Source organism: Pseudophryne corroboree, chromosome 6 (assembly GCF_028390025.1).
Source record: "Pseudophryne corroboree isolate aPseCor3 chromosome 6, aPseCor3.hap2, whole genome shotgun sequence".
Classification (NCBI taxonomy): Eukaryota; Metazoa; Chordata; class Amphibia; order Anura; family Myobatrachidae; genus Pseudophryne; species Pseudophryne corroboree.
In genome coordinates, this window is record NC_086449.1 from 749,418,569 (window position 1) to 749,446,536 (window position 27,968).

Genomic DNA, 27,968 nt, shown 5'->3' on the forward strand with positions numbered 1-27,968 from the left:
CAAGGCCTGTGGGGCACTGTGGTGAGGGGAGCCTACCCCCTTAATTGACTAATTGCAGAGTTTAGCAGCGGAAGGGTTGCAGCGGTTTCTCACCCCAAGCTGCGGCGCTTCTGCCACCTCCGACATGCCACATCTTCGGCGCCACCCGGGATGCAGAGCACCGCACCGGGTATGCACCTTTTTCAGTGTGGTCTGCTGCGCTCCGAAGGGGGATCTTCTCTCCTGCTGCAGGATCCCGATGTGCGCCGTCCTCCCCGCTGTTACTGCCACGATAACCGTTAGTACCATTTACTGAGGCATATGTATTAAACCTCGGGAACTGAGATGCCTTTCTCACCGTACAGCTGTGTGGCCGAGCCGGGCGGGGGGATAGCCAGCAGCAGCAGCATGCCGGATATCAGCAGTGTGCGGGCTGTACATACTTGAGGCAGCTGGATATTCAACAGTGGTGAGAGCTTCCGGAGCCCGCACCCCCCGGAGCTACAGTACACTGGCAGAGGACACCTATACCCTGAACCCTGCGTAGCCCAAAGCCGGAGATCGGCAGCATGTTGAACGCGGAAGCAGAAGCTGCTTGTTGCCGGTCAACATGCTGCCGATCTCCGTCTTTGGGCTCCGCACCGCACGTGCCTTACAGCCCGCACTCTCGGCTGTTGATATCCGGCATGTTGCCCCTGCTGCTGGCTTTCCACCTGCCTGGCTCGGCAACCCAGCTGGATGGTGAGTGAGAAGAGCATCTCAGTGCCCGTGGTTTAATACATATCCCTCTTCGGTAAATGGCCTCTGTGGTAAATGGTACTAATGCTTACCGTGGCGGTAAGCATTAGTACATCCCGCCCTATTGGTGTAAAGCCAATATTCAACACACACACAGACTGCCCCACCCCCTTACTTACTCACACACTCACACACACACACACACACACACACACACACACACACAGTCAGACTGTAGATTATACACACACAGACTGGCCACCCCCAAACCTCACACACACCCACTCAGACTACACACACATTCTTATACTTTCTCCTCCCCCACACACACTGGACTGCAAAAATTGACACACACTTACACTGTCCCCCCCCCCCACACACACACACACACACACAATTAACACACACGCACTTAAACTGTCCCGCACTCCTTCCCCCCTCCCGACAGTATACTGCAGCGACCTGCTCACCTGCACCTCCTAGGCCGCGCACATGCGCACCTCCGAGGCTCCTAGCTGCCGCTGCCTGTACAGTGTGACAGGCACAGCAGCCGGGGCCGGGGAAAGAGGGAGGATGCCGCAGGTAGCGCCAGCGGAAACCCTGTCGCATGGGGCGAGCGGGCCGTGCAGGTGCCGGTGATGCCCCCCTCTGCTGGGGCTGCCACGGCGCCCAGGGCACGTACCCTGCTCGCCCCATGCTAGTTACGCCTCTGCTTATTGTAATGGCTTGTGATGTTTAAATATGTGTATTTGTACATTTGCAGTAAAATGAGTTTCACTACGGGGTATATTCAATAAGAGTCGGGTCCATTCCGACATGCAGTTGTCGGAATGGACCCGACAACCCCTATTCAAAAGAGCGGCCAAATCAGACTGTCGGATTTGGCCGCTCCCTGTTTCCTGACCTGCTGCTGCTGTCAGCGCTGCAGGTGCGCTGACAGCAGCGGCAGAGGGAGCTGTCAGCGGCGCCGGGGGTGAGGGGGGATCGGTCAGCTGCGCCGGGAGTGAGGGGGAGCGGTCAGCGGCGCCGGAGCTGAGGGGGAAGTGGTCGGAGGTGAGGAGATGTCTGTAGCGCGGGGGAGGGAGGGGGAGGGAAGAGCAGCGGCAGCATCCACCCGGCACCAGCAAGCGGGGCGTCGCTTGCTGGAGCCGGGTGGACGCTGCTGCTGGGTCCCTGCTCTCCCCGCTGCTCCCCTGTCTCCTGCTCTCAGATCACTTATCTCAATCCGACTTTTTTTAAAGTCGGATTGAGATTGTCGGAAACGGGGCTAAAACCTGTCGGGTTAGGCCCCGCTTCCGACAATGCACGCTGATCGGCGGCTGAAGCCGCCGATCAGTGTGCATTCTGACAATATTCCGACAAGTCGGATTTCCCGACTTGTCGGAATAAATGGGGCCGTAATGAATAGGTCGGTAACCCCTTCCGACCTAAAACTGTCGGAAGCTGCCGTCTTCCCGACAAGACAGCAACTTCCAACAGTTATTGAATATACCCCTTAGACTACAAAAAGTTAAGAACTGATTTCATCAAACACAAAAGTAAAACTGTAATGAATGACGTATTAGCACTGGTGAGAGAGATGATGCCTGTTACTCCTGCCATCCTCGGGACCAATACAAGTCACCATGTTGGACTGATGTGTATAATCTGATAAAGCTAAATATTTATCGTGTATATAACCCTTTATGAGGTCTAAGAACACTGTACGCTATCTACGTTTGAAATACCGTAAGGGTACGCAAGTTGCGTATCGATCGCTTAGCCGTGATCGAGACGCTCAGGCGTCACGTTCACTCACGGCCAAGTGATCGCAGGCAGGCAGACTATTGGCTGTTGACTTATCGTAATGATTCGCTATAGCGTAGCAGCGCTCGGGACCACGAGGAGATCACCAGCGATGCAGACGCTCACAACGTTAAACCTTTATATCTATATCCTTAACAATGAAATACACAGTAAACCTTAATGTAGAGACAAAGTGTAAGTGCAACCTTGTGTAACCTGATTAGCTACAAAGCTGCTTGAGCGTCACCGACGCTCAGAGAATACTTAACACTATAAAGAATACACAGATACCTGGGCTTAGGGTCCGAAACCTATTATATGTATTATAACTATTATACTTGCAAAAGGAATCACAGTACAAATGATACACTACAATATAACATAAACCAACTAACCAGATAAACTACACAGGAAATACAATACAATACAATTTAAGGAAAATACGAGAGAAAGAGTAGAGAGAGAGGGAGAGATAGAGAGAGAGAGAGAGATGGCTCATAGTAAGACAATATGATTACGGAGAAAACTTACGCACAAGGGGAACGATCGCATGCGCCTCGATATCCAGCTCCCGATTATCAGCAATGAGAACCGTTGAAGAGAGTGAAGTTGGATATGGTCGGCCTGCTATTTATGCCCCACACACAATACAATTCAATGGTCCCTACAATCTCATTGTTCATTGGACACAGGAATTCGGCTTCGCATTATAACAAAAGGTCATAGGTTGATTCATACAGGTGGGCTGTGACTATTTCCAACTGCTCAGGTGGGAGGGAAACTGGGTTTCCCGCCGCATGGGTAATAAAGTGCAAATAAAGTAAATGTTCATAAACTTCTTATGTCCATAACTATTCGCACGAGCGATTGATCTGCTTCAAACCAACACCGGAATATTTCTAATTAAATATTCTTCCGATGGATACTAAACACCACTGTATTACTCCTATCTGACCCTTCGTATCAAACAAAGAGGGACTCCTCTGTTCATAAACATTCTATATTAACCAAACTTTCAGAATCTATCAAAGGGACCATGATCTACAAAATACATTATTAGTGGAAATATGTAATGATTGAGTCGCAAGCTACAACCACATAAACTCTACCGTAAATACGCATACCATGCGCCTGCGGGTGCCCGCGACTGTGAGTATGCGCACGTACGGGAGAGCGTACGCATGCGCAGCACGGACCTGTGTGAGGTGCAAATATGGTAGTGTGCATAGAGATATTTTTCTGACTTTGACAGTCCACCCTTTGGCAGTCAATAATAACTGCCACTTCCTGAAAACATTTCAAAAGGAGAAAAATATATGTCAGGGGTTAATTCATTTCCATGGTTGGGTGAGGGAGGAGAGAGGAGTAGGTGTGAAGAGGGTATGACCTAGTGTGATAGCAGAAGCATGTGTGTATGAGTCCATGTTTGGGGGGTCATGTATCATCGTGCCGTACGTGTTGTAAATCAAGCTTCGAGGTATTGCGAAGTATACATTTGAATTCCTTCTTATCCCGTGGTACAGGTCTGTGGATGGGCTGTCAAACTTTACCGAGCTCTTTTCGGATTTTGAACAAAATGGGGAGCACATTTTAGTTGATGATACATGAATGGGGGAATATGTGATTGCTGATATCTGTGCCTGTATTCCCTATACTATGTGTGTCATTACCTGAGGGTTGTAGAAATGAAGAAAAGACATAATTACGGTAAATGCGGTGGTATTCTATGTCAGGTTAATGTACATCTGTCGGTTGAAGTTTTGTTCGGTATCAGTTGAAAGTCGTCTTCTTTGCGCTGTTTTGCTCATTAAGCGTGAGCAATAAGCTTTGTCAATGCCATTAGATTTACAAAAAATGTTGGGCTAGCGTAATTTTAAGAATTCTAGGGAAACTGGGGATCCATGGCAAAGTTCATCAAGTGTCCATATCTCAAGTGGTCAAAACTTCGTCTTTGGTCTATCCGTTGTCTGTATAGCGTCTCATCAACTTCCTCGTCCAAGGGGGTCTTGTTATCTTGGAGAAAAACCAGAAAAACAGGTGAAAGAAACGGACCGTAGAAATCGCATTTTCATCACATCATTGTTTCTATCGTTGGGTCGTAAATCAAATCCAGGTTAATTACAGTTTCCTCACTCCTCAAACTCATCACTCTTGTACTTTGTTTGCACCTCATTAAAGCCTGCCCGCATCTAAATATCAATCCAATAGATATAACAACACCTAAAATACATAGGAGAAACTTTCCAACATCCATTATGACTCCTTGAGCCCAGTCTCCTAAACCGGAGAACCAATTTCGCGGGTTCAACCATGACACCCAACCAGTCAGCTCATTACCTACAGCAGCAAGAGTGAGATTGTGTTTTCGGCGAAATTCCCACTTTAATTGGAGAATATCATCCATCTTTTGGTCTATGACCTCTACCGGATCCTCGGTGCTATTCGTGATGTACGTGCAACACTTCACGCCGTACTGTGTTGCCAATGTAACACAATATCCGCCTGTCACTGCTGTGAGGTAATTAAGAACCATTCTATGCTGTACCAGTTCTGTTTTATAAGCTTGGAGTTCTCTTCCAGTGTATCTAAACGTGTCATCATACATTTCAGTGATATTATCTAACAAATTTGCAAGCGCAGAGATGTATCTATAATTCATCACTCCTCGAGCGGTGCGAGTGAAATCTAACGCCACCAGAACCTGAATCCCGGTGGATTCATGGATCAGATCAGAGGCCGGATGCTCTAACCTTTCTGACAGTTGTCTTTTAACGAGGTGCTCGTAATGAGTGTGAGTATAAGGAGCTTGGGCACCACGGTGTATGTCTTTCATTTTATCATGAGTTACAGTCATTACTTCAGGCAATACTCTTCCAATATAACACAATCCTTCAGAGTTTGGGGCAAGCCACTTGTACGCCTTTCTCCCGCATATGAAATATGCATCATCGGGGAGAACATATGGGACGGAGAAAGACATTACCATATTACAAACCTTCCAGGTGAAATCTCCTAGCCCTAATTCTTCCATCTGCTTAATGCACGTATCAGACTGTACGATATGTGCACAGTATCCTGGTGATACTTCTCCAACTCTAGTAATCCTATTTCCTAGGGTGTATCTATACCGGAAAGATTTTCCTCTACTGGCTATGTGGCGTACAAGCTCTGTATCTGTAGGCATTCTATCTGCTCTATGTGAAAAGGTCATGGTGTGGTTACTCCATGATACTTCCCAATTTCCCGGCTTTCTGGGATTGGAGATGTTAAAACATAATAGGGACCTATCCACGTGGTATTGGTGGAGCTTCAAACTAGGAGGGCTGGAGATATTAAACCTCCGGTCCACCGGTCTCCCACCATTTAACTCAAGTACCTCCCCTATCGTTAAAGGAAATGGTACTAGCCCTGATTTGCTATGACCCTGAGGTACTTGAGAGCATACCCAACAATCTGTTTTGTTTAATACATTACCCACTAAGGAGTGATAATCACTCAATGGATGTCGGTCCATATGGATATTAAAACTGGATTGGCATTTCTTAATGCACCCATCTTCAATGACATTGTTACAGAGCCTACAGATACAGTTTTCTTCAGCTAACAATCCTTCAAAGAAAATGTTTACAGATAACATGGTTGTTAGATCGTGCCCGGTACTCGCCTTTGCTTGGTGATTGGGTTGCTATTGGAAATTTACACCTCCGTCTCAGCCATCAGGACCTTTCTGGATCCTTTCTCGACCTCACTGGTACTCTCACCGAAACAGACTGTTCTGGTCAACATCATGGTCAACAGGAAAATCCATATCACAGTCTCTTGGGGCAAGTCCATCTTACAGGAGGAGAAAAGAAGAAATTTGTAAAGGGGGTATAAGAAAACAGTTTGAGGGGGAGAGAACTTGTTACGATAATAAGTTCTCTCGTCTTGTTGTTCTTCTTGTTCTGCTGTCCTCTCAAAGGTGCTGTCTCTCAGTCTTCCACACGAACATTCTGGTGATGCAATATTCTTTCCTAACCAGCGATCTTTCTGTAAGGAGCAAAAATCTGGCATTACCATTGGTCCAACTGAGGGGTGACATACCATCTTTAAACCATGAAAACATGAGTGAGAAGAGAGAGAAAACACAAAAAAAAACAAAAGAGATAGAGAACAATTCATGTGCATATATACATTACATAACTCGACAATAACCATCAATAAGAAAAGAGAAACAAAACATTTTTAAACATTGTCAACATTAAGAAAACATTGTTAGCATTAGAAAAACATTGTCAGACTTATTAGGCTGTCATATCTATGTGTCTAATGGTCTCCTTGAGCAGTCCCTCCCCACCAGCACCTGCATTACTCCACTGTCTGTATCTGGCCAGAAATACATTGTGGCGGAGGTCATGCTGGGGTTTGGTAGACTTCTGCAAGGACCAAGTGGATATGCAATGTGTGAATTCTTACCAATACTCGTCAGAGATGGGGATAGAGAGAGAGAGAAAAAACATTTTTCACAAATACATTTACAACTTTTCACCTGGTCATTCCTGTGTCTTCAGTGAATGACCTCCCACTTTGTTAACCGTTACCTCAGGCTTACCATCCGTCGTATGCTCATCTTTCTTGACTACCTATCATGGGTGTGGCTCAAAATTCCTCCTATCTGATCTCTGATTATAATGGTGTGTGTTGTAATTTTGCTCATTTCTTGGTCTAGGGGGTCTAACTTTATGTGGGTTATTACAGTTGTTGGCATAATGCCCTTCTCTTCTACAATGGTAACAGATCCTTGGCTTTCTCCAAGTGTCAGTGAACTGGGGTCTTGGCTGATTTGATGCCTCCTCAAACGCTTGGATGCTCATCACCCTCAACCGCTTTCCCTGTACCTCCCTGCTTCCTTGGATATCATGGTTATGTTGTTGTCTAGGGGGTGTATATACCTTGTGTGTGCTTCTAGGCCTGCAATTTCTTGCATAATGACCTTCCTCCTGGCAGTTATAACAGACTTTCAGATTTGAATTTTTCGCAGTGGTGTGGGGCTTTTGTTGAGGTGGTCTTGTGGTTAGGGCCTGTATACTTGTTGCTATTAATTTGTTACTTATTGACTCTCTGTATCTGGTGATATTCTGATCATGATTAATGACGGCCTCTCTTAGTGCGGCCACCGAGATATCTCTCCAGTTTGGGTTGGTGGTCTGTACCCTTGTTTTTAATTCATCCTTTAAACCATTCATTAGCACATATATTGCTGTTTCTCTGTGCGGTGTGCTTGCTTCAATGTTTTCTATACCCGTATACCTAGTCAGGTCCTGCAATGCCCGGTGGAAATAATTGGAAGTACTTTCCCTTTCGTTTTGTCTTATGGAGAAAATTTTGTTCCACTCGACAATGGCTGGGAAATGTACTTCCAACTGTCGGTTGATCTGCTTAATACATTCCTGATTGTGTTCCTCCGTCCAGGGTACCTCCGTGTCTAATTTACAATCAGCAATAAATTTCGCAGGGTCAACACTGGAGGGCAAACATACCCTCAGCACTATCCGCCAATCTTTGTTGGTGGGTTCTGTGGAGTTTCCTAGTTCTTTAATAAATCTTTGGCAGGCTACTAGATCTTTCCTAGGATCAGGGAATTCAGACATAATTGATCCCAATTCGGTCCGGGACCAAAGACAGTGCATTGCACTGTCCTTGACGGAAATGATTCCCTGATCGTCAGTCTTCCCATTGGGGACTGCAATCACCCTGACCGGATCGAACTCAGCTACATCATCTGGTGTTGGTTTTACAATATGTGGTTCCTCTGTTGGTGCGTGATATAAAACATTGTACGTACCTGTGGACACGACCTTACCTGACCCTCCGTTAGGGGGTTTGATTATTGCCTTTACCAATTTGGTCGCGTCCACCTGGATGTCTTGTAGGATGGCTTCCGGAAGAGGTGCCGACATTGTTCTGGCCTCACTTTCATGAGTGTATTCCTGGGGGAAGTTTGACATGGGGTGCAACTTGCATAGGTTAATAGTTGTACATTCAACAGTATTACAATAATCATTGTTACATTTATTACACTTATTCTTATAATCTATACTACAGTTGCTAAGAGCGTTTTTATTGTTCAACCTTGTGCTTTTCTCCGCAACCACAATCCTCCCTGATGCCATGTCTCTCTTCTCAAGATAAGAGTCAGAAAAGTCAATTGAATCTCTTTGTAATTCACCTTCCTGTTGCCCTAACTGCAAATAATCATAATGTTTACTTCGTCTCTTTGTTGGTTTAATGAGACATATCCTCCTCCTTAAATTTTGTAACACTTTTGAGCTGAAGCTCCCTATTCTTGGGAATTTCTCCCCGTCATGCACAGTCATTCTCTCCCATTCATCACATAAAGTTTCTGTGTGACTTCCATATTTCTCACACATTATATACCTGGCCGACCCAATTGGTCGGACCACTGAATCAACCCGAACCGAGGTTGATCGCCCCCTACCTGAACAAGTGGCCCCCATAGTTCGAAAGTGTTGCTTTATTTAGCCAACCCTTTACGAAAAACCAAATGCCAACAATAGGCTGACGGTGGCGGTTTACCGAGTACCCCACTCACTCGCCCACGCCGACCTATACGACCTGATCACACCGATATGGTGCTGGCGTACTCGACCTAGGGCCCCTGCGACCTGAACCTCTATTTACTGGAACCTGTGAGGGTTATCCGAAGAACACTTACTCTTTCCAGTAACTATTGGTTGCTGGATAGTTCCTGAGTGAGCAGCGAACTTCCCTTAAAATAAAAAAATTACACAAATCACGTTAGAGTGTACAGATAGCGTTTGTGACCCCTTTACTCTAATGGTATTAGGTCAGATTACTAACTACTGCACACACTTACGTGCGGTCCAGTCGTTCAGTACACAAACAACTAAGCTTATGTACGGAAAGACCAATGGAATCGAAACTTACGACTGCGAATTCCTTCAGCCAGAGCTTATATGGCCTATATGGGTGTTGCACCAACCCTTTTCGGTGTTGTGCCTGTGAACTGTATAGCGGACTTCCTTGTCGGCTGTACCTGGACCTCCTGGTCTGTTATGACCTCCTGGTCTTGTTACAGTATGACCTCCTGGTCTTGTTACAGTATGACCTCCTGGTCTGCTATACTCTAATGCTCAAAATTGTATATTTAACCAGAGATGCCTCCCTAGCCACCGTGCACGTCACTTACACGCATGTACCTCACGAGTACTCGACTTTTCTTGTGGTTCAACCTTTAAAAATTGTAAAAACACTCACTCATCACATGTACACTTTTGTTTCTATTTCTATTTCTGCGCAGAAATTTTTTTTTTCTTTAGCCCAGCTGTGTTACCAATTAGGAGCAGGATCTGTTAATTTAAATTTTGGATTTCCAAAAATAGACTTGCGTTATTTATCGCCTGTGGCGCTCTTTACCGCTTTGCGTTACTTACCGCGTTGCGTTAAAAATCAACTTATCTTGACTTGAGCTACGTGGGCGTAACCGGACGCTCCGTTGCGTAATGTACGCTGCGTGCGTCCGCCTTTGGATTGCGTACACAAGTCTTTTGTTAGGGACACGTGTACGCAAAACAAAGATCCACCGTAACACAATTTATATTTTTATCAATGTAGATGATCCCTGGTCATCTACCACACAACACACTGACTTCGCCTTATCTCCCAGGCAAAACTGTGTGTTTGTCTATCTTTTAACTATATTACCTTTACTCTTAAACTATGAAATAACGGCAAATCTTTTTTTTTTTAGCACTTCTATCGACTATAAAACTGGCAGACAGGAGAGTGATATACGAAAATGAAAAAGAAAAAGAAATGCAGATATATGTGTGCGTGCGTGTGTACGCAAGACAGAAAAATACAGTTTTAAAAGACACTAGCGTTTTGTTCTTACCTCCGGTTCCCGGATTCCTTCAGCACTCTTTTATCTAAGCGAAGCAGACGCTTATCCCGTCAGCACTACGAGACAACCTCCCGCCCTTTGCTGAGGGATAATGTCTGCTGATCTACCTAGTGCAGATATGTGAAGGACAGGACGAGCCGCCAATTGATAAAGCTAAATATTTATCGTGTATATAACCCTTTATGAGGTCTAAGAACACTGTACGCTATCTACGTAAGAAATACCGTAAGGGTACGCAAGTTGCGTATCGATCGCTTAGCCGTGATCGAGACGCTCAGGCGTCACGTTCACTCACGGCCAAGTGATCGCAGGCAGGCAGACTATTGGCTGTTGACTTATCGTAATGATTCGCTATAGCGTAGCAGCGCTCGGGACCACGAGGAGATCACCAGCGATGCAGACGCTCACAACGTTAAACCTTTATATCTATATCCTTAACAATGAAATACACAGTAAACCTTAATGTAGAGACAAAGTGTAAGTGCAACCTTGTGTAACCTGATTAGCTACAAAGCTGCTTGAGCGTCACCGACGCTCAGAGAATACTTAACACTATAAAGAATACACAGATACCTGGGCTTAGGGTCCGAAACCTATTATATGTATTATAACTATTATACTTGCAAAAGGAATCACAGTACAAATGATACACTACAATATAACATAAACCAACTAACCAGATAAACTACACAGGAAATACAATACAATACAATTTAAGGAAAATACGAGAGAAAGAGTAGAGAGAGAGGGAGAGATAGAGAGAGAGAGAGAGATGGCTCATAGTAAGACAATATGATTACGGAGAAAACTTACGCACAAGGGGAACGATCGCATGCGCCTCGATATCCAGCTCCCGATTATCAGCAATGAGAACCGTTGAAGAGAGTGAAGTTGGATATGGTCGGCCTGCTATTTATGCCCCACACACAATACAATTCAATGGTCCCTACAATCTCATTGTTCATTGGACACAGGAATTCGGCTTCGCATTATAACAAAAGGTCATAGGTTGATTCATACAGGTGGGCTGTGACTATTTCCAACTGCTCAGGTGGGAGGGAAACTGGGTTTCCCGCCGCATGGGTAATAAAGTGCAAATAAAGTAAATGTTCATAAACTTCTTATGTCCATAACTATTCGCACGAGCGATTGATCTGCTTCAAACCAACACCGGAATATTTCTAATTAAATATTCTTCCGATGGATACTAAACACCACTGTATTACTCCTATCTGACCCTTCGTATCAAACAAAGAGGGACTCCTCTGTTCATAAACATTCTATATTAACCAAACTTTCAGAATCTATCAAAGGGACCATGATCTACAAAATACATTATTAGTGGAAATATGTAATGATTGAGTCGCAAGCTACAACCACATAAACTCTACCGTAAATACGCATACCATGCGCCTGCGGGTGCCCGCGACTGTGAGTATGCGCACGTACGGGAGAGCGTACGCATGCGCAGCACGGACCTGTGTGAGGTGCAAATATGGTAGTGTGCATAGAGATATTTTTCTCACTTTGACAAATCCATGCACGTTATCAATGAGTTTTGCATAACATCACATGGGTGTGACATTTGCTGATGTCACCCCAGTCAGTTCTGATTTCAAGCAAATAGAAATTCTGACATCACAGACACAAAAGCATTACACGAGTGAGCAATCAGCTTAGTGTTTTCAACTACCACCATATCTCCAGTAGTTTTCATGTCAGTCCCTGCCCCGCTACACAAGTACAAAAGCATCACACAACGGCGATACTTTTGTGCTTGAAGAGTAGCCCCCTACCAGCGCAGCTCCTGCGCACTGTCAGGGAGCTACTCGTCGCATCCTGGGTTGCAGCGGCTGCCGCAGACCTGCATTGCCAAGACCGCGCCCCTAAAACCGCGATCAAATTCCGCTGGCCCGCCCAACGTACGCCTCTGCCTATCAATCAGGCAGAGGCGATCGCAGGGCTAAGGCAGCCGTCGGCTGCCGGCGCATGCGCAGTTCAGACCTGATCGCTGCTGTGTGAAAGCGCACAGCAGCGATCAGGTCTGAATTAGCCCCAAGGTACTCTGTCTTTGTACAGCATTACTCAGGCTGTCCAAAATATTGGATAATAATCATCCGATATTAACAACTAGTGGGAATTAACACCTACACTTATTTTACTGCACCCAGAAGAAAGGGGGTCATTCCGAGTTGTTCGTTCGTTATTTTTTTTCGCTACGGAGCGATTAGTCGCAAACTGTGCATGCGCAATGTACGCAGTGCGCCTACGCCAAGTAAATTAGCACAAAAGTTTGGTATTTTACTCACGGCGTAACAACGTTTTTTCATCGTTCTGCTGATCGTAGTGTGATTGACAGGAAGTGGGTGTTTCTGGGCGGAAACTGGCCGTTTTATGGGAGTGTGCGGAAAAACGCAGGCGTGTCAGGGAAAAACGCGGGAGTGTCTGGAGAAACGGGGGAGTGGCTGGGCGAACGCTGGGCGTGTGTGTGACGTCAAACCAAGAACGAAACGGCCTGAACTGATCGCTATTTGTGAGTAGGTCTGGAGCTACTCAGAAACTGCTAAGAAATTTCTTTTCGCTATTCTGCGAATCTTTCGTTCGCTATTCTGCTAAGCTAAGATACACTCCCAGAGGGCGGCGGCCTAGCGTGTGCAATGCTGCTAAAAGCAGCTAGCGAGCGAACTACTCGGAATCACCCCCAATGCGTGGTATGACTCCTCTGTAGCGCTGTAAATGTGTGACACACGCGTCTCATTTTCTTCTTCACAAATACATGTAAGTGTGGGAGCTAGTGGCGGAAAGCACTTTACTCACACGTCCATTTACTTAATCTGTATTATCCATGTAGCCCGTCAGTATGTCTGTCCTGGCCGGTGTGATTAGATGGTATGTGTATCTGCAGGCTGGTGAATGCCCCCACTAATATAAATCGGAAGTATGTATGAAAGTACTCTTGTCTAAGGCCATCGCTTTGTGTTTCCGCTGCTGGCTAATGGAGAGCCTGTTTATCAGGCAGCTGTGCTAGCTTAGAGAGCAGGGAAAATGTTCTTACATCACTTTCTTATAAAGTATAACATGATTCGAGTGCAATAGTATCTGGAATAGTATCAATAAAATGTGATTCAGAAGGAACACCAAAGTGTTTGTCACTTTAGGCTTGTAAAGCCTTCAAAAATAAACTACATTCAAAAAGAATAAGGTTTTTCTTTTCAATTGTAACATTAAGCAGAAATGTGTATGTCTCTGTTCCCAATCCATGTATTTTACAGTTCCTAAAATAATCTACAGACAAAATGTATGATTGATACGTAAGTGATACTACTACTATATGTAACTACATAATGCAATACTTAAGGAGTTACATTTAGCTACGCTGAAGTTTACAGTGGTGCCACGTCCTATCCCAAAAGTCAGGATGCTCCTGAGAAAAGCTGAATTCTTGTTATGTCTATTGTAGCGTTAGTATTTGTTTATAGCAAGGTATAATACAGACTATTGGATTGGGCTCAGTTGGGTTGTTAGGGGTTGGGTAGGCGTTACCGGCAGCTGGAATCCCGGCGGTCAGCATCCCGACTCCGGGATCCCAGCCGCAGAATGACAGCGGGGGGGTCATGAGCGTAACGAAGCCCCTTGCGGGTTCGGTGGCGTGCTGCGCTCTCCACAGGTTCTATTCCCACTCTGTGGGTGTTGTGGACATCCACGAGTGGGAATAGTCGCTTGTAGTCTGCATTTTCAGGGGTTGGGATGTAGCTGGAGGTATTGTGACCGCCGGTCACATAACTGCATCCCGGTTGTTAGTACAGAAAGGAGTCAGGCTGCCCTTTTACAGTCTGCACTTGTGTCAGTTTGATACATTTTACATCTTACAGGTTTTTCACTGGGTATGGGTCATTGGGTCGACACAACTTAGGTCAACCACTATTAGTTGACATGCATTAGGCCGACAGGGTCACTAGGTCGTTTTATCCGTAATGTGACCGGGAACCCCAATTAGTGCACTGTGTCCCCTCGCATGGCGAGCGATCGGGTAAGGTGCCTCGCTCTGCTACTGCTGCACTCGGTACAGGTTACCGTTCCCAATTGTAGTCCACGTGGATCGTAAAGTATGACAAAGTCCAAAAATTGGAAACATTTTTGAAAAACTCATGTTGACCTTTTGACCTGTTGACTTAGTACATGTCGACCTAATGACCATGTCGACCTAGTGACCCTGTCGACCTAATGCATGTCAACTTATAGTGGTCGACCTAATGACCGTATCCCTTTTCACTTTACTCTTACTGGGCAGTTTGCATAATGAGGATAGTTGGATGGAATTCGGCTTCCTGCCTGTTTTCCTCATTCTCTGTGTTTCCTATATTTATACTGTTCAAGTCTCACTATATTTTCCTTTTGTATTTATTTAAAACACAGGGGGTCACGCTGCAGTCTTTCGCAGCGCAGCGAGCAGGTCACTACTGCGCATGCCTATGCACCGCAATGCGCAGGCGCGTTGTACGGGTACAAAGCGGATCGTTGCTGGGCGATGGATTTAATGAAGAATCCATTCGCACAGCCGATCGCAAGAAGATTGACAGGAAGAAGGCGTTTATGGGTGTCAACTGACCGTTTTCAGGTAGTGGTTGGAAAAACACATGTGTGTCCAAGCGTTTGCAGGGCGGGTGTCTGACGTCGATTCCGGGACCAGACAGGCTGAAGTGATCGCAGCGGCTGAGTAAGTTCAGACCTACTCAGAAACTGCACAAACCATTTTCGTACCGCTCGGCTGCACAGGCGTTCGCACACTTGCAAAGCTAACATACACTCCCCTGTGGGTGGCGACTATGCGTTTGCACGGCTGCAAAAAGTAGCTAGCGCGCGATCAACTCGGAATGACCCCCACAGTCTTCTCTTCTGGATCTTTTATAAGGGAATACATAAGTGTTACCAGCAGACTGGATGCTGGCTGTCCGTATACCGACAGTGACATCCCGCCTGCCAGAATCGAGCCCCTACACAGGTTATATTCCCACTCGGTTGGTGACATGGACCCTCCAACCGAGTGGGAATACCCAGAGGCAGTCGGTATTCAAGGCATCGGTATTTCACCGGCTGTCGGGATTCCGGTGTCGATCTCCTGAACGCTGGGATCCCGACAGCCGGTATTTTAACTGCATCCCAATGTAAGTCCACCTGTCTCCTAAATGCAGCAGATGGGGAATGATGGCAGCTACTGTAAGTGATGTTGTGGTACCTGTGCAATAAATGTTTTGTGGTACATATTTATTTAAATGATGTAACAGCATATAGAAAATCCTGCAGAGAAATACAACTGTTAAACTAAAGTGGATAAAAAAAATTAGCAACTGCAGTAGGCGCTGTTTTAACACTTAAAATCTCAATGGTTTTATGAAAATACTCAATAGTTATAAAGAAAAAAAGCTGCTGGTCAAAGAAGAAACAAAATCTTCCAAATGGAACCCCAAAAATATTATATAAACCAGTGCTAAAATGTATGTATGCATATGTATACATATATACATACATATATATGATGTCCTGATGAAAATGCCACTGGAATAAACGTATCACCATTGGCTGCTATATGGTCATCTCTCATGGGCGTGGAGTGCCGCTTTGTTGGTGGTAAATAAATATATATATGTATACTGTGTGTGTGTGTGTGTGTGTGTGTGTGTGTGTATATATATATATATATTTACAGTATACGTGCGTGTGTATATATATATATATATATATATATATATATAAAATAAACATGAAAACATGTAAACGGGTATACCTTAATGAGACCGATCAAAAATAAATCCAAGCACATTGACTGAAATATCTGTCCTAGGAGAATGAGTATAATATTACTTTTACCAGATCGAGGGCTAGATGCATCATTGCTTGGACAGAGATAGATTACCAGCCAATCAGATCCTAACTGCCATGTTACAGGCTGTGCTTGAAAAATGACAGTTAAGAGCTGATTGGCTGGTACTTTTTCTCTCCATTTTATCACTCTCCAAGCGATGACGCATCTAGCCCTTAGACACAAATGGTATTCTATTAGAGACATGTGAGATAGTTCAAAATTAATATGTATAATAGTGTAGGTAGGTATACCTGTATAATCCATTAATTGTCCACCTGCCCAGGAGATGGCTACATGCTAGCGGCTCAAGAGTGTCCTCCTCTATGTTATCACATGGGTTAGATATTGTGAACAGGTTCCATAAACAGACGTAACTTCTTCCAAGGCTGTAGATGTTGGGGATCACCGGACAATCTGACAAGTGCCATCTGATCGCAACGCCTTCCTTGGGTATGGGCTCTCAGGTCTGACAGTGGATAATGGCTGACTTGTTTCAAATATGAGTCCATCCGGAATCCGAAACAGATTACTGTAAGGGTAATTGTGTTGCAAGCAATTAAGCTATTGCTGGTTGAATACAGTGGTATTCATGAGACGCAACCATAGGCGGATCCAGGGGGGGCACTCGGGTCCGTGCCCCCCCCCCCCCCTGTCGTTTCTGACTTCTTTTTTTCAAAAGGAGAACAGCAGCAGCACTACTGCTATTTCCGTCAGTCGTATTTGATAAAAGAGCTGGCAGGCACTAGGACCCGCCGCGGCTCTAACAGCAAGTCCCTGCTCACACCACAACCTACCTCCCCCACTGCCAGCTGGCCAGAGTCCAGCCCAGGCGCGGGGTCCAAATGCCAGCATCAGGTAAGACTGTTACTTATGACGGCGCAGAAGGCTTCATTATCCCTCACTACACTGCACAGTTTCCCAGCGCTTCCTCCTTCCTTTACCACCATGCTAGGTGCAGTCAAACTCAGCCTCAGCTTTGAGAAGGCAGCCCGTGTGATTGTGACAGGGCTGCCCTGCAGCTGTCTTATGCTGCTTTTTGGAGAATCAGTTGGCTTCTGCTAATCAAAGATGGGCAGTTCGTGTCCTGCAGTCTGAGTCTCAGTGCAGTGCCCAAAACAAGGTATGCTGCACCTGCCGCCACCAACTGAAAACTTTAATAATTATATTGTGCTGGGGTGCCTTCCAGACTCCCATAACTAATGGAACAGGTGACCAACATTTCAAGGACCAATCAGCCTTTTCATCAGGGTGAAACATTGGCAATAAACCAGGATGCGCTCCTACAGCCAATCATTACCTGATGGCGTATTTTGTGAGGCCACGTCCTCTGTGATACCACACCCCTTATCTGGGAGCACCCGTGCCTTAGGTGCATGTAAATATAACTATTACCATTCCCCTATCATGGTGCCCCCCCTTTCATTTTCTTCTGGATCCGCCCCTGGACGCAACACCTTACTGAATAACTCCACCAAATCCAAACCTCTGTTGGCCAACAAGATGCTGATGGAGTGGGCTTTGCAGTCTGGAGACACTGCAGAGTTGTAAAAGTCTACCCATATCTGATAAATCTCAAGTTTTAAGGCTGATACTTGAGTCTATAGATCTACAGTTAGGTCCATATATATTTGGACACTGACACACTGGGGTAGATGTATTAAGCTTGGAGAAGGGATAAAAAAAGTGATAAAGCAGTGGTAAGTGCAAGGTGATAATGCACCAGCCAATCAGCTCCTAACTGTCATTTTTCAAATCCGTAATGATTGGCTGGTGCGTTATCACCTTTCACTTATCACTGCTTTATCCCTTCTCCAGGTTAAGACATCTGCACCCAATGTTCCTAATTTTGGCACTGTAAACCACCAAAATTGATTTGAAATTAATCGATGGAGATGCAGTTGAAGTGCAGACTTTTAGCTTTAATTCAAGGTGTTGAACAAAAAAATATTACGTGAAATGTTTAGGAATTGCAACCATTTTATACACAATCACTTGTTTTGAGGGGCTCAAATGTAATTGGACAGATTAACATAATCATAAATAAAATATAGAGTTGTAATACTTGGTCAAGAATCCTTTGCAGGCAGTGACTGCCTGAAGTTTGTAACCCGTGGACATCATCAAATGCTGGGTTTCCTCCATTATGCTTTCCCAGGCATTTACTGCAGATGTCTTCAGTTGTTATTTATTCATGGGTCTTTCTGCCTTTAGTATTGTCTTCAACAAGGGAAATGCATGCTCTATCTGGTTGAGATCGGGTGATTGATTCAGCCATTGCAGAATAATCCACTTCTGGATTGCTTTCACAGTATGTTTTGGTCCATCTGTACTGTGAAGCATTATCCAATCAACTTTTCAGAATTCAACTGAATATAAGCAGTCTATCTGTATACTCTTCAGAATTCATCTGGATACTTCTGTCTTCTGTCATATCATCAATAAACACTAGTGACCCATTGCCATTGGAAGCCATGTAGGAACATGTCATCACACTGGCTCCACAGTGTTTTGCAGATGATGTGGTATGCTTTTGATCATGAGCCAGATTTTGACTAACTGTGCTTGAGATTTTGTCTATGTATGATTTTGACTAAGGGGGTGATTCCGAGTTGTTCGCTCGCTAGCAGATTTTAGCAGCATTGCACACACTAAGCCGCCGCCCTCTGGGAGTGTATCTTAGCTTAGCAGAATTGCAAACGAAAGATTAGCAGAATTGCGAATAGAAATTTCTTAGCAGTTTCTGAGTAGCTCCAGACCTACTCACAGATTGCGATCAGCTCAGGCCGTTTCGTTCCTGGTTTGACATCACACACACACACACACGCCCAGCGTTCGGCCAGCCACTCCCCCGTTTCTCCAGACACTCCCGCGTTTTTCCATGACACGCCTGCGTTTTTCCGCACACTCCCAGAAAACGGCCAGTTTTCGCCCAGAAACACCCACTTCCTGTCAATCACACTCCGATCACTTCAACGATGAAAATTCTTCGTTCGGACGTGAGTAAATCTACTAAGTTTTGTGCTAAAATACTTACCGCATGCGCACTGCGAACCAATGCGCATGCGCATTTTTGCCTTAATCGCTCCGTTGCGAAAATCGGCAACGGCGAACAACTCGGAATGAGTGCCAGTTTTGACTATACTTTGTACTTAGTAGAACACTAGATAGTCAAGACTGACTTGCCTGCACATTCTATCTAGCCTTGCGATACCGACCCCACGGGAGTGTGCATCGGGATCTAATCGGTCTCGCAAGCTGCCTAACACCTTGAGATATGCACTAACCTTCCTGAAGATTTAGACTATATAGTCAAAATCTTACAGATTCATCTGTCCAGAGGATGCTGTTCCAGAACTGGGCTGGCTTTTTTAGATGTTTGTTTGTTTGTTTGTTTGTTTGTTTGTTTGTTTGTTTGGCAAAGTGTAATCTGGCGTTTCTTTTGTTGAGGTTTATGAATGGTTTGCACGTTGTTGTGAACCTTCTGTATTTTGTTCTTTTCGAACCTCCTGGATTGTGTTCTTCACTTGAATGGAAGTTGTGAAGTGTTTTTTCTTTAGCATGGAAAGGATCCTGTGATCATCAACCACTGTTGTCTTCCACGGATGTCCAGGCCGTTTTGTGTTAAGTTTTTTTTCTCAGACTGTACCAACCTGTTATTTTGGCCACTCCTAAGGTTCCCACTATCTAAAGGTGGCAATATTTTAGAATATTATATTTTTTGGACGTGGGCTTGCTCTTGCAGCCCTTTTCACTTGCATTGAGAGCTCATTTGACCACATGTTGTAGGTTCTTATCAACAGCTTCTGAATGCAAAAGCCACACTTGGAATCCACTGCAGACCGTTTGCCAGCTTAATTGATGATTAAATAATGAAGGAATAACCCAGACCTCTCCATGAAACTGCCTTTGAGTCAATTGTCCAATTACTATTGGTCCCCTGAATAAAATAAAAAAAGAGCTACATATTAAACGGCTGTAATTCCTAAACCATTCATCCAATTTGGATGAGAAGCCCCTTAAATTGAAGCTGATAGTCTGCACTAATCATTATATAACTAACATGAGATAAACTGCTAAATGACAAAAATTGTGTCAGTGTGTGTCCATATATGGTCCTAACTGTATCTTTTGTGTGTCCATTGTGTGGGCTGGATGCATATGGTGTGGTTTGAGTGTTCTCATGATATACATTGGGTCCCTTACTACAATTAGCGCAACAATTGGTTACGAATGGACATCTGGATGTAATTTCTAGTAGGCTTCCTAAACTCTTGGAACACAGATAAAATAATCCATACGTGATCATCCTCTTTGAGCAAGGTAACACTCCAGAAGGTTTAGGCTATTTCTTGAATGGTTCCAGAAACATAACCTTGATTATTGCTTAATGCGATGGTTTTACATTCACCAGATCTCTATCCAGTTACATTAAATAAATTGCACTGATCTAAATAGAGCTACAGTTAATTTGTTTTATCTCTTGGGTGACTGGAGTCAACGTGATCAAGCATTTCCCCGCTCTACTTTCCATGGTCCATTTCCTGAAGGGTTCACTTAGCGCTCAGCTAGCAGTGCCTGATAAACAAGCCACTCCAATTTTATAAATCCTATGTTTTATTAGTTTACAGCAGCCTTATCAGGTTTTAAATAGTATATTCGTGACACTGACAGTGAGTTATTATGGGGCGTTCAGAAAGAATTCTCACAAGCAAAATCTTTTTTTTTTTTAAACTTCTTTTTTTATTGCAGTGTTTCTTTTTAGGTTATTTTTAACATATCATTAAACAAAAACCTTCACAAGGGCAGCAGCTCGATCTCCGGTTATGCAAACCCTGCAACACCAGGCCCTGTGTAGAAACCGCTCACTTGTATCATGCAGTAATAGAGCACAGAGAAGGAATACTTAGGCAGTAATGATTTTATGTCTGGTTGTATTAAATTATCTGTGAATGCTAAAGCACCAAGACAATAGCTCTGCTGATATGGATGTCAATGATAAATGCCGTCTCTGTGTCCTTCTGTTATTTTCTCAGCATTAGAAACATGGTACCAGGTAATTACCAGTGTGGGGCACACATCCTGGATTCTTTTCCTTTCCGTTTTATTTCAAGGCTAATCACAGTAATCATTTTATACTTGGTTGTGTCGCTCTGCGGGGACCTAGTCCAGGATTATTGGCCAAGGAGGTTTCATTGCAGCAACATGGAAGCAAGCCAAGCCAGCAGTCTGAGTTGGATGGAATGTTATGTGTGCCGACACTTTAATATCATGATCTGTTATACAGGTTTCTGTATACCCTTGCTGGTTGATCCAGTTTATTAATAGAAAATGGTAATAAGATTCTGCCTGTGTTACCTCTGGTTACAGTTCCAGAACAAAAGTAATAAGAGAAACGGTGTCTGTGTTCAATCTAGTTGCATAGAACCTTCTTTTGATCACTCTTGCCAGACAATCTTTATGCAGTGGCGTCACAACGTGGGTGCGGGGTGACACCAAAATGCCGGCTCCTGCTCAGTGACAGGAGCCGGGTGCTGCACTGTAACAATACGTGCAGCACCTGGCTTCTGTCCCTGTGTAGGATCCGGCACTGCATTCCGCATTCAGCCTGTGCGCGAGAGACTTGCCGCAGCTTCACCCGCCGGCAGCGCCGCACACTCGCATGCAGACCGGACACAGGTGAGAGACTCAGGAGCCCCAGGCTGCAGGCTTAGGAGGGGGGAAGGGGCGGGATGGGGGAGGAAGGGACAGAGTGGGCATGTATGAGGGATAGAGGCACTTCCCGGGGGGGGCAGCCAACATCTTCTTAACCCCCTGGAGTGCCGAAAACGGGGGTCCGCTCGTGAGGCCACGCCCCCTTATGGTAGTCCACACCCCCGTTTCGCGACCTCCCGCACCGGGTGTCACCAGGGGCAGTGACGCCCCTGTCTTTATGCCTAGTTGCTCATTTTGTATGAATACTCAATTGGTGATCCTGGAGGGAAATATCCAAGTGGCACCATGAATCAAGCTATAGCGGCCCTGCTGCAAAATGCAGCAATTTGCCACTTTTACAGCAGGAGACAGGGCCGTAGTGATGTCAATTCCCTAGCCCCACCCACATTACTGCAGATGTGGCTGGGAATTGGGGATGGTTGGCAGCAGTGGGAGGGGGGGATGGAAATGGTGAAATCAAGTCCACGAACCGACCAATTCACTGAGGAAGTGGGCATGATCCGGGCGGGTGGCCTACCATCTGGTAATTCTAGGGGAGTAGGCAGCTATGTCTTTATGCAGAGTACCCTGCTGTAGCTATTATGTAAGAGAGGTTATTTGATGCTTTTTGTTCTATATTGGCAAACTGGGCACCATGATACACTTTTTATTAATAAGAGTAATCCGTTGCAGTGATGACTGCTGCAGATGTTTCTGACCTTCAGCTGTCCTCTTGTGGCAGCTGTCTCCACGCTGCAGTTGTCCGCTCCGCTTTATCTCATGTTGGATTGCAGTTGGGATGTCTGGTAACACAGGACCAATAGAACCAATCATAGGATAGTAATAAGTGTAGGAGTTTAAAAACCTGGTTTAGGTAGAGTCAGAGAAAGTGGCAGCCTTGCAGACATCCTCTGGCTCAGCTGAGGATTTTGGGGTGTCCCCATAAATTCCTGGAACAGTAGGGTACCCTCTCACATCACGCTCCTTTCCCTAGTGAAATGTGTAGGACGTGGGGCAGAAAGACATGATTTCAGCAAATACCCCTCTTCCCAACAGGTTGTGCTAAAATTGGGCAAGTATGAAATAAAGCTGCCCGTTATTTGTGTGCTGCATACAGAAGCAATCAGTAGTGTTCTTGCATAGAATAAAATGCATTTCCATCACGGCATGGTTTCCAATTAGCAAATGGCCACCATTTAGATGGATTTGTTCATAATTGAAAACTAGGGGCCTAGTTCAGAGTTGATCGCAGCAACAAATTTGTTAGCAGTTGGGCAAAACCATGTGCACTGCAGGGGAAGATGGGGCAGATATAACATGTGCAGAGAGAGTTAGATTTGGGTGGGGTGTGTTCAAACTGAAATCTAAATTGCGTGTAAAAATAAAGCAGCCAGTATTTACCATGCACAGAAACAAAATAACCCACCCAAATCTAACTCTCTCTGCACGTTACATCTGCCCCCCTGCAGTGCACATGGTTTTGCCCAACTGCTAACAAATTTGCTGCTGCGATCAACTCTGAATTACCCCCAAGGTCTTTAATAGCTTCATATATCACAGTTAAACACATGTAGCTGCTCTGGAAAAGGAATACATGTCTAGACCATTTGTTCACTTTACAAACCCCCCCCCCCCCCAAAAAAAAACAAAACAAAACACTGGACGAGGTTGCCAGGCACGGAACCAAAGTTTTTTTTGTTGTTGCTTTTCTAAGGCTTTAAAAGCTTGACCATGAATACTAGTAATGCACAAGGAACTTTCCCATGATGTTAGTCCATTATCATTGGCAGGCATGTTATAACAAGAGCAGCCAAATCCGGAACAGAGTGGACAACAAGCTGTGTTATTATTGTCTTTCACAAAGAAACTGGTTTTCTAAGATAAAATGCACTGATATGGACGGGTCTGTATCCCAGTCTATCTGGAGAGCGAGAGAGAGTGCTCAGTAGTCAATGCGAAGCTTAGTCCAGTCGCAATCTAAGCCGATAAAATCTAAAAGTCATTATGTCTGAAAGCTGTTTATAGATCTCCCGATTAGAAACATGGTGTAATGAAAGGGAGGTAGAGTTGTGTGGCCAGTAAATGGAAATATGTCATCTTCACTGCAGCTTCGTTCCTATAAGTGTTGTGCAGCGCACCTCATGCCTCCTATTTCTTAGCTTGTTACTGTAAGGCCCGGCACAGAGAATGTGACTGTGGTTAATTATAATCATGACTGCGTGCACAGCAATTACAGTAAGAGCAGCACACTATAGTACAGTCACTCTTCTTAACATATATTTACAACAAATGCCAATTCCCCTTCCAATTGGTAGAACCATGAGCACTCGGTAGGAAGAAGTCTGAAGGCAGGTTAAGACTATAGAATGGTTGTCGGTGGAGTTGAATACTTGGCTGACGTGCCTTGTCCACTCAGTTGTACTGACAAGCGCTAAGTACCCAAAGTTTATCTCCAGGCATATCCTGACCATCTACATAAGAGTCCATTGCAGCTGCTGCAAGAGTGAATACCTCCAAAGCCCTTCTTCATTCTAACATTCCTACACTCTCCTCCTTAACTGTCTCTATCCTCCTTCTCACATCCCTACACTCTTCTGCTGTCGTACCTTTCCTCTTTCTCCCATACCTACGCACTCTTTTCTCACTACTCCTTCATCATACCCAATTCCTACATATCAATCTCACCTCATCATTCGCGTTTCTCCAAATGAAATGATAATCCTGACACGCACCTCTTGTGTTATGTTGCAGTGTTAGCCCATGTATCTTTTTATATTGGCTCATCTGTCCATCGTTTACAGTACCTTTACAGTCCCATCCTGGCATCCACCACCCTCTCCTCTTATTACCCGCACACCCTCACATCCCCATGTCTTTCTCCTTTATGCTGGTCTTGAGACATTTTTTGATAATAGTTCATTGATTCTATTGCGTATGATGTTTGATGTGTAGCCCAGATTGCACATATTTGAATTGCAATGGAAATTGGCTATTGGATGATCTCAGAGGTGAGCCATTGGTGATCATCTGCCAATATGATTTTCCATCTTGCAAAATTAAATTCTGGTTTTACCTTTTAACTAATTGGTTCTTTAAAACGATCAACTGTTGCACCAGTTAATTAATTAATTAATTATTTTTTTACACTGGCCCCCAAGTCTCTCTTCTACCGTTGACCATGACCCTTCTGACCTCAGATGTGATTATTGAGATTATTCAGTCTACAATTGTCAATATGAGAAATGTTTCTATGTAAGAGATCATAAACCATAACGGGACTAGAGTTGTCAGGTCTGATAGACTAATGATTACATCAGGATGCGTACGCCTCTTGCTGCCAGGGCTGACACATTGTTTTGTGTGGCCTACAAGTTTTCAAGTAATTCTACTGTTCCCTTAAGAGCTGTGAATGGGTAGTATTAAGTAAATACAGTAATATATTCTAATTGTCATCTCTTCTTTCCAAGGCATGTATTCCACAAGGTGTGCGTGGACCCGTGGCTCAGCGAACACTGCACCTGTCCAATGTGCAAGTTAAATATTCTGAAGGCCTTGGGAATAGTGGTAAGTAACCAGCAGACTTTGTTACACACGTTGTCTTCCTGGTACGGAGCAGTTGTTTTTACATAGTATGCACACATTCTCCCAACACAGTTTCCATTCTCAGTGATGCTTATAATGCAGAGATGGTGACGTCTCCGACAGCACCAGGTGACAGTATGATTTGGAACAGCGAGCCTTCTTAATATAACATTGTTATCATAATTATTTAATAAACATTCCTTTCTATATGTACCCTTAGAACAGTCTAGTTCAGTGGTTCCCAAACTTTTGTGAATCACGATGCCCTGGAGCACTAGAATTATTTTCACGGCACCACTAAGCCAAAAGTTTCTTATTGAGAAATTTAGAAAGAGAGATTAAATTAAATAAATGAGGTTCTATTGTGTGGTGAGGGACAAGATTTGCTTCTGTTTGTCCTTATATGTTGTGATTAGCAGCCACCAGCACTAGTTTTGCCTATTACATTGACCATAAATAATTTGAATTGTTCCTGAACCACCAATCCAAGGCACCCCTGCAAGTGTCCCGAGGCACCCCAAGGTGCCACAGCACACAGTTTGAGAACCACTGGTCTAGTTGCAAGCTTTTCTCGGGTGGATAAAATGTCCCAATCACAATGCATTTTCTACAGGTGCAGGCGGCACATGATAGATCCTGTCCAGCAGCAAATCCAGTTCCAGTACGATCTACTTAGCCATGAGAATTGCAGGGTTTATACATGACTCCCAATAGTACTGATTTTGGTAGCCCTGTCCTGTACTTGATTGCATTACAGATCAAGGACTGGGATAGGGGGCCTGGCCTCATTGCAATGGAGTGACACTTCCCTATATCACGCGTCAATTTGAGGCACGCAAACATTGGTAAGTGTACAACTGGAAAGTGGGCATGGTTTCAGCAGAACATGGATATTGTTGGACTTGAGCGGACTATGGATTCGCTCTTCTTGTCCCAATTTTTGCTTCTTTTAGACTGTTGAATACCACAAGCTATATATTGGATAACATTAACAGCAAATTAATTATAATACTACAGATTGATATTTACAGCCCACTAAACATTGATTGACAAGCCCTTGAGAATCGGAAAGAATAGATACTGATGTACTGAAGCCAGTGTTGCTCCTACTGTAAGTTTTGGACCACATATGCCAACAATAATGACCAGTGGAGAAGTTGCCCATAGAAACCAATCCGCTTAGAGGTAGCTTTTATCAAGTACATTCTATAAAATGAGAGGTAGAAGCTGATTGGTTTCTTTGTCCAAATTCTCCATTGGCCATTTCTCCAATCTTTTCCCTGCTTCGTACATCAACCCCACGTTGTAAAGACAAACGGACCGTTTTACTAGCACAGGCTTCAGCTAATAAACTTGTTTTTGAAACACTGATGCGTTTATTTTTTTTCCGTTCCTATATTGCAGCGGTCAGTGTTCCGAAATATCGTCCATTCATCATAAACCAACTTCCTGAAAGTGTTCTGACATTACAGTTGCCACAAACTGCTCCCAGCTGATAACACGCGCTGGTGTTTAGTTTCCTCTTTCATGGCTCAGAGCTGAAAGAAGTTGTTGTTTTTTTAGTTTATTTTAATTCTTCTTTCTTGAGGTCATCAATGTGACCTCAGTGGTCAACAAACTGTTAATCTTGAATTTTGTTACTTTTTTTGGCCAACCTAATTGATGACCAATTGATCCGTAATGACATTGTAGCTACATGCTTCACAGGGTAAGAGTACCTCGCTATCTATTTATTTTTTAGACTTTTCAAGTCCCCTTAAAGGAGACGCGCATTTTTTATTTTTATTTTTTTTGGGAGGGAAGGGGGGGGGGGGGGTCATCACAAGATAATAGTAGAGGTCCTGCAAGGGAATATTTCCTTTCACATACATTGTTTAACCTCACTTGACCTTTCAGATGCTTACACATTTGCCTTCTGCTATGGAGATGAGCTAGGGACTGGCCAGACCTGCAAACACAGTGATCGCTGCTCAATCAGTCTGGCAGCACTTATCAGGTGCATGTCAGGGAGGGGGTCGGGGTCACAGAAATCAGAGGAGGGGGGCTCTCCCCCACATGTATCCCCCTGCACACTAAATAGTACTTGCAACATTACTTGAAAACTATATGGTAATATAAATCCAGAGATATTTCTTGCATATATTTGCAAATACATGGTAGCCTACTGTGCCCCTTCACAGCTTCTCTGATGATCGGCAGTCCGTACACGGTATGGTAACAGTGCCCACCAGGTCTGCCAGAATCCCCACATTTGTGCCGGCTAGCAGTGGAAGCTTTCAATGGTTCTACGACCCGCTAAGGCACAACGCAGGCGTGGCCGGACTGAATGGGGGGCGGGCCGCAGCGGCTGTGTGACATCATACGCAGCCACTGCGGGCCGGGGAGCGAGGAGTAGCTCCCGGCCAG

General features: G+C 44.6%; 1 protein-coding gene across 3 annotated transcripts in view; it reads left to right on the forward strand.

Moving 5' to 3' along the window:
* RNF130 (ring finger protein 130) overlaps positions 1-27,968 on the forward strand; it is a 532,281-nt gene that overhangs the window by 416,370 nt on the left and 87,943 nt on the right. For all 3 annotated transcript variants that reach the window (XM_063928530.1, XM_063928529.1, XM_063928531.1), the window contains exon 6: positions 25,448-25,544. In XM_063928530.1, the coding sequence (XP_063784600.1) occupies positions 25,448-25,544 (97 nt within the window). The remainder of the gene's footprint in view (positions 1-25,447; positions 25,545-27,968) is intronic.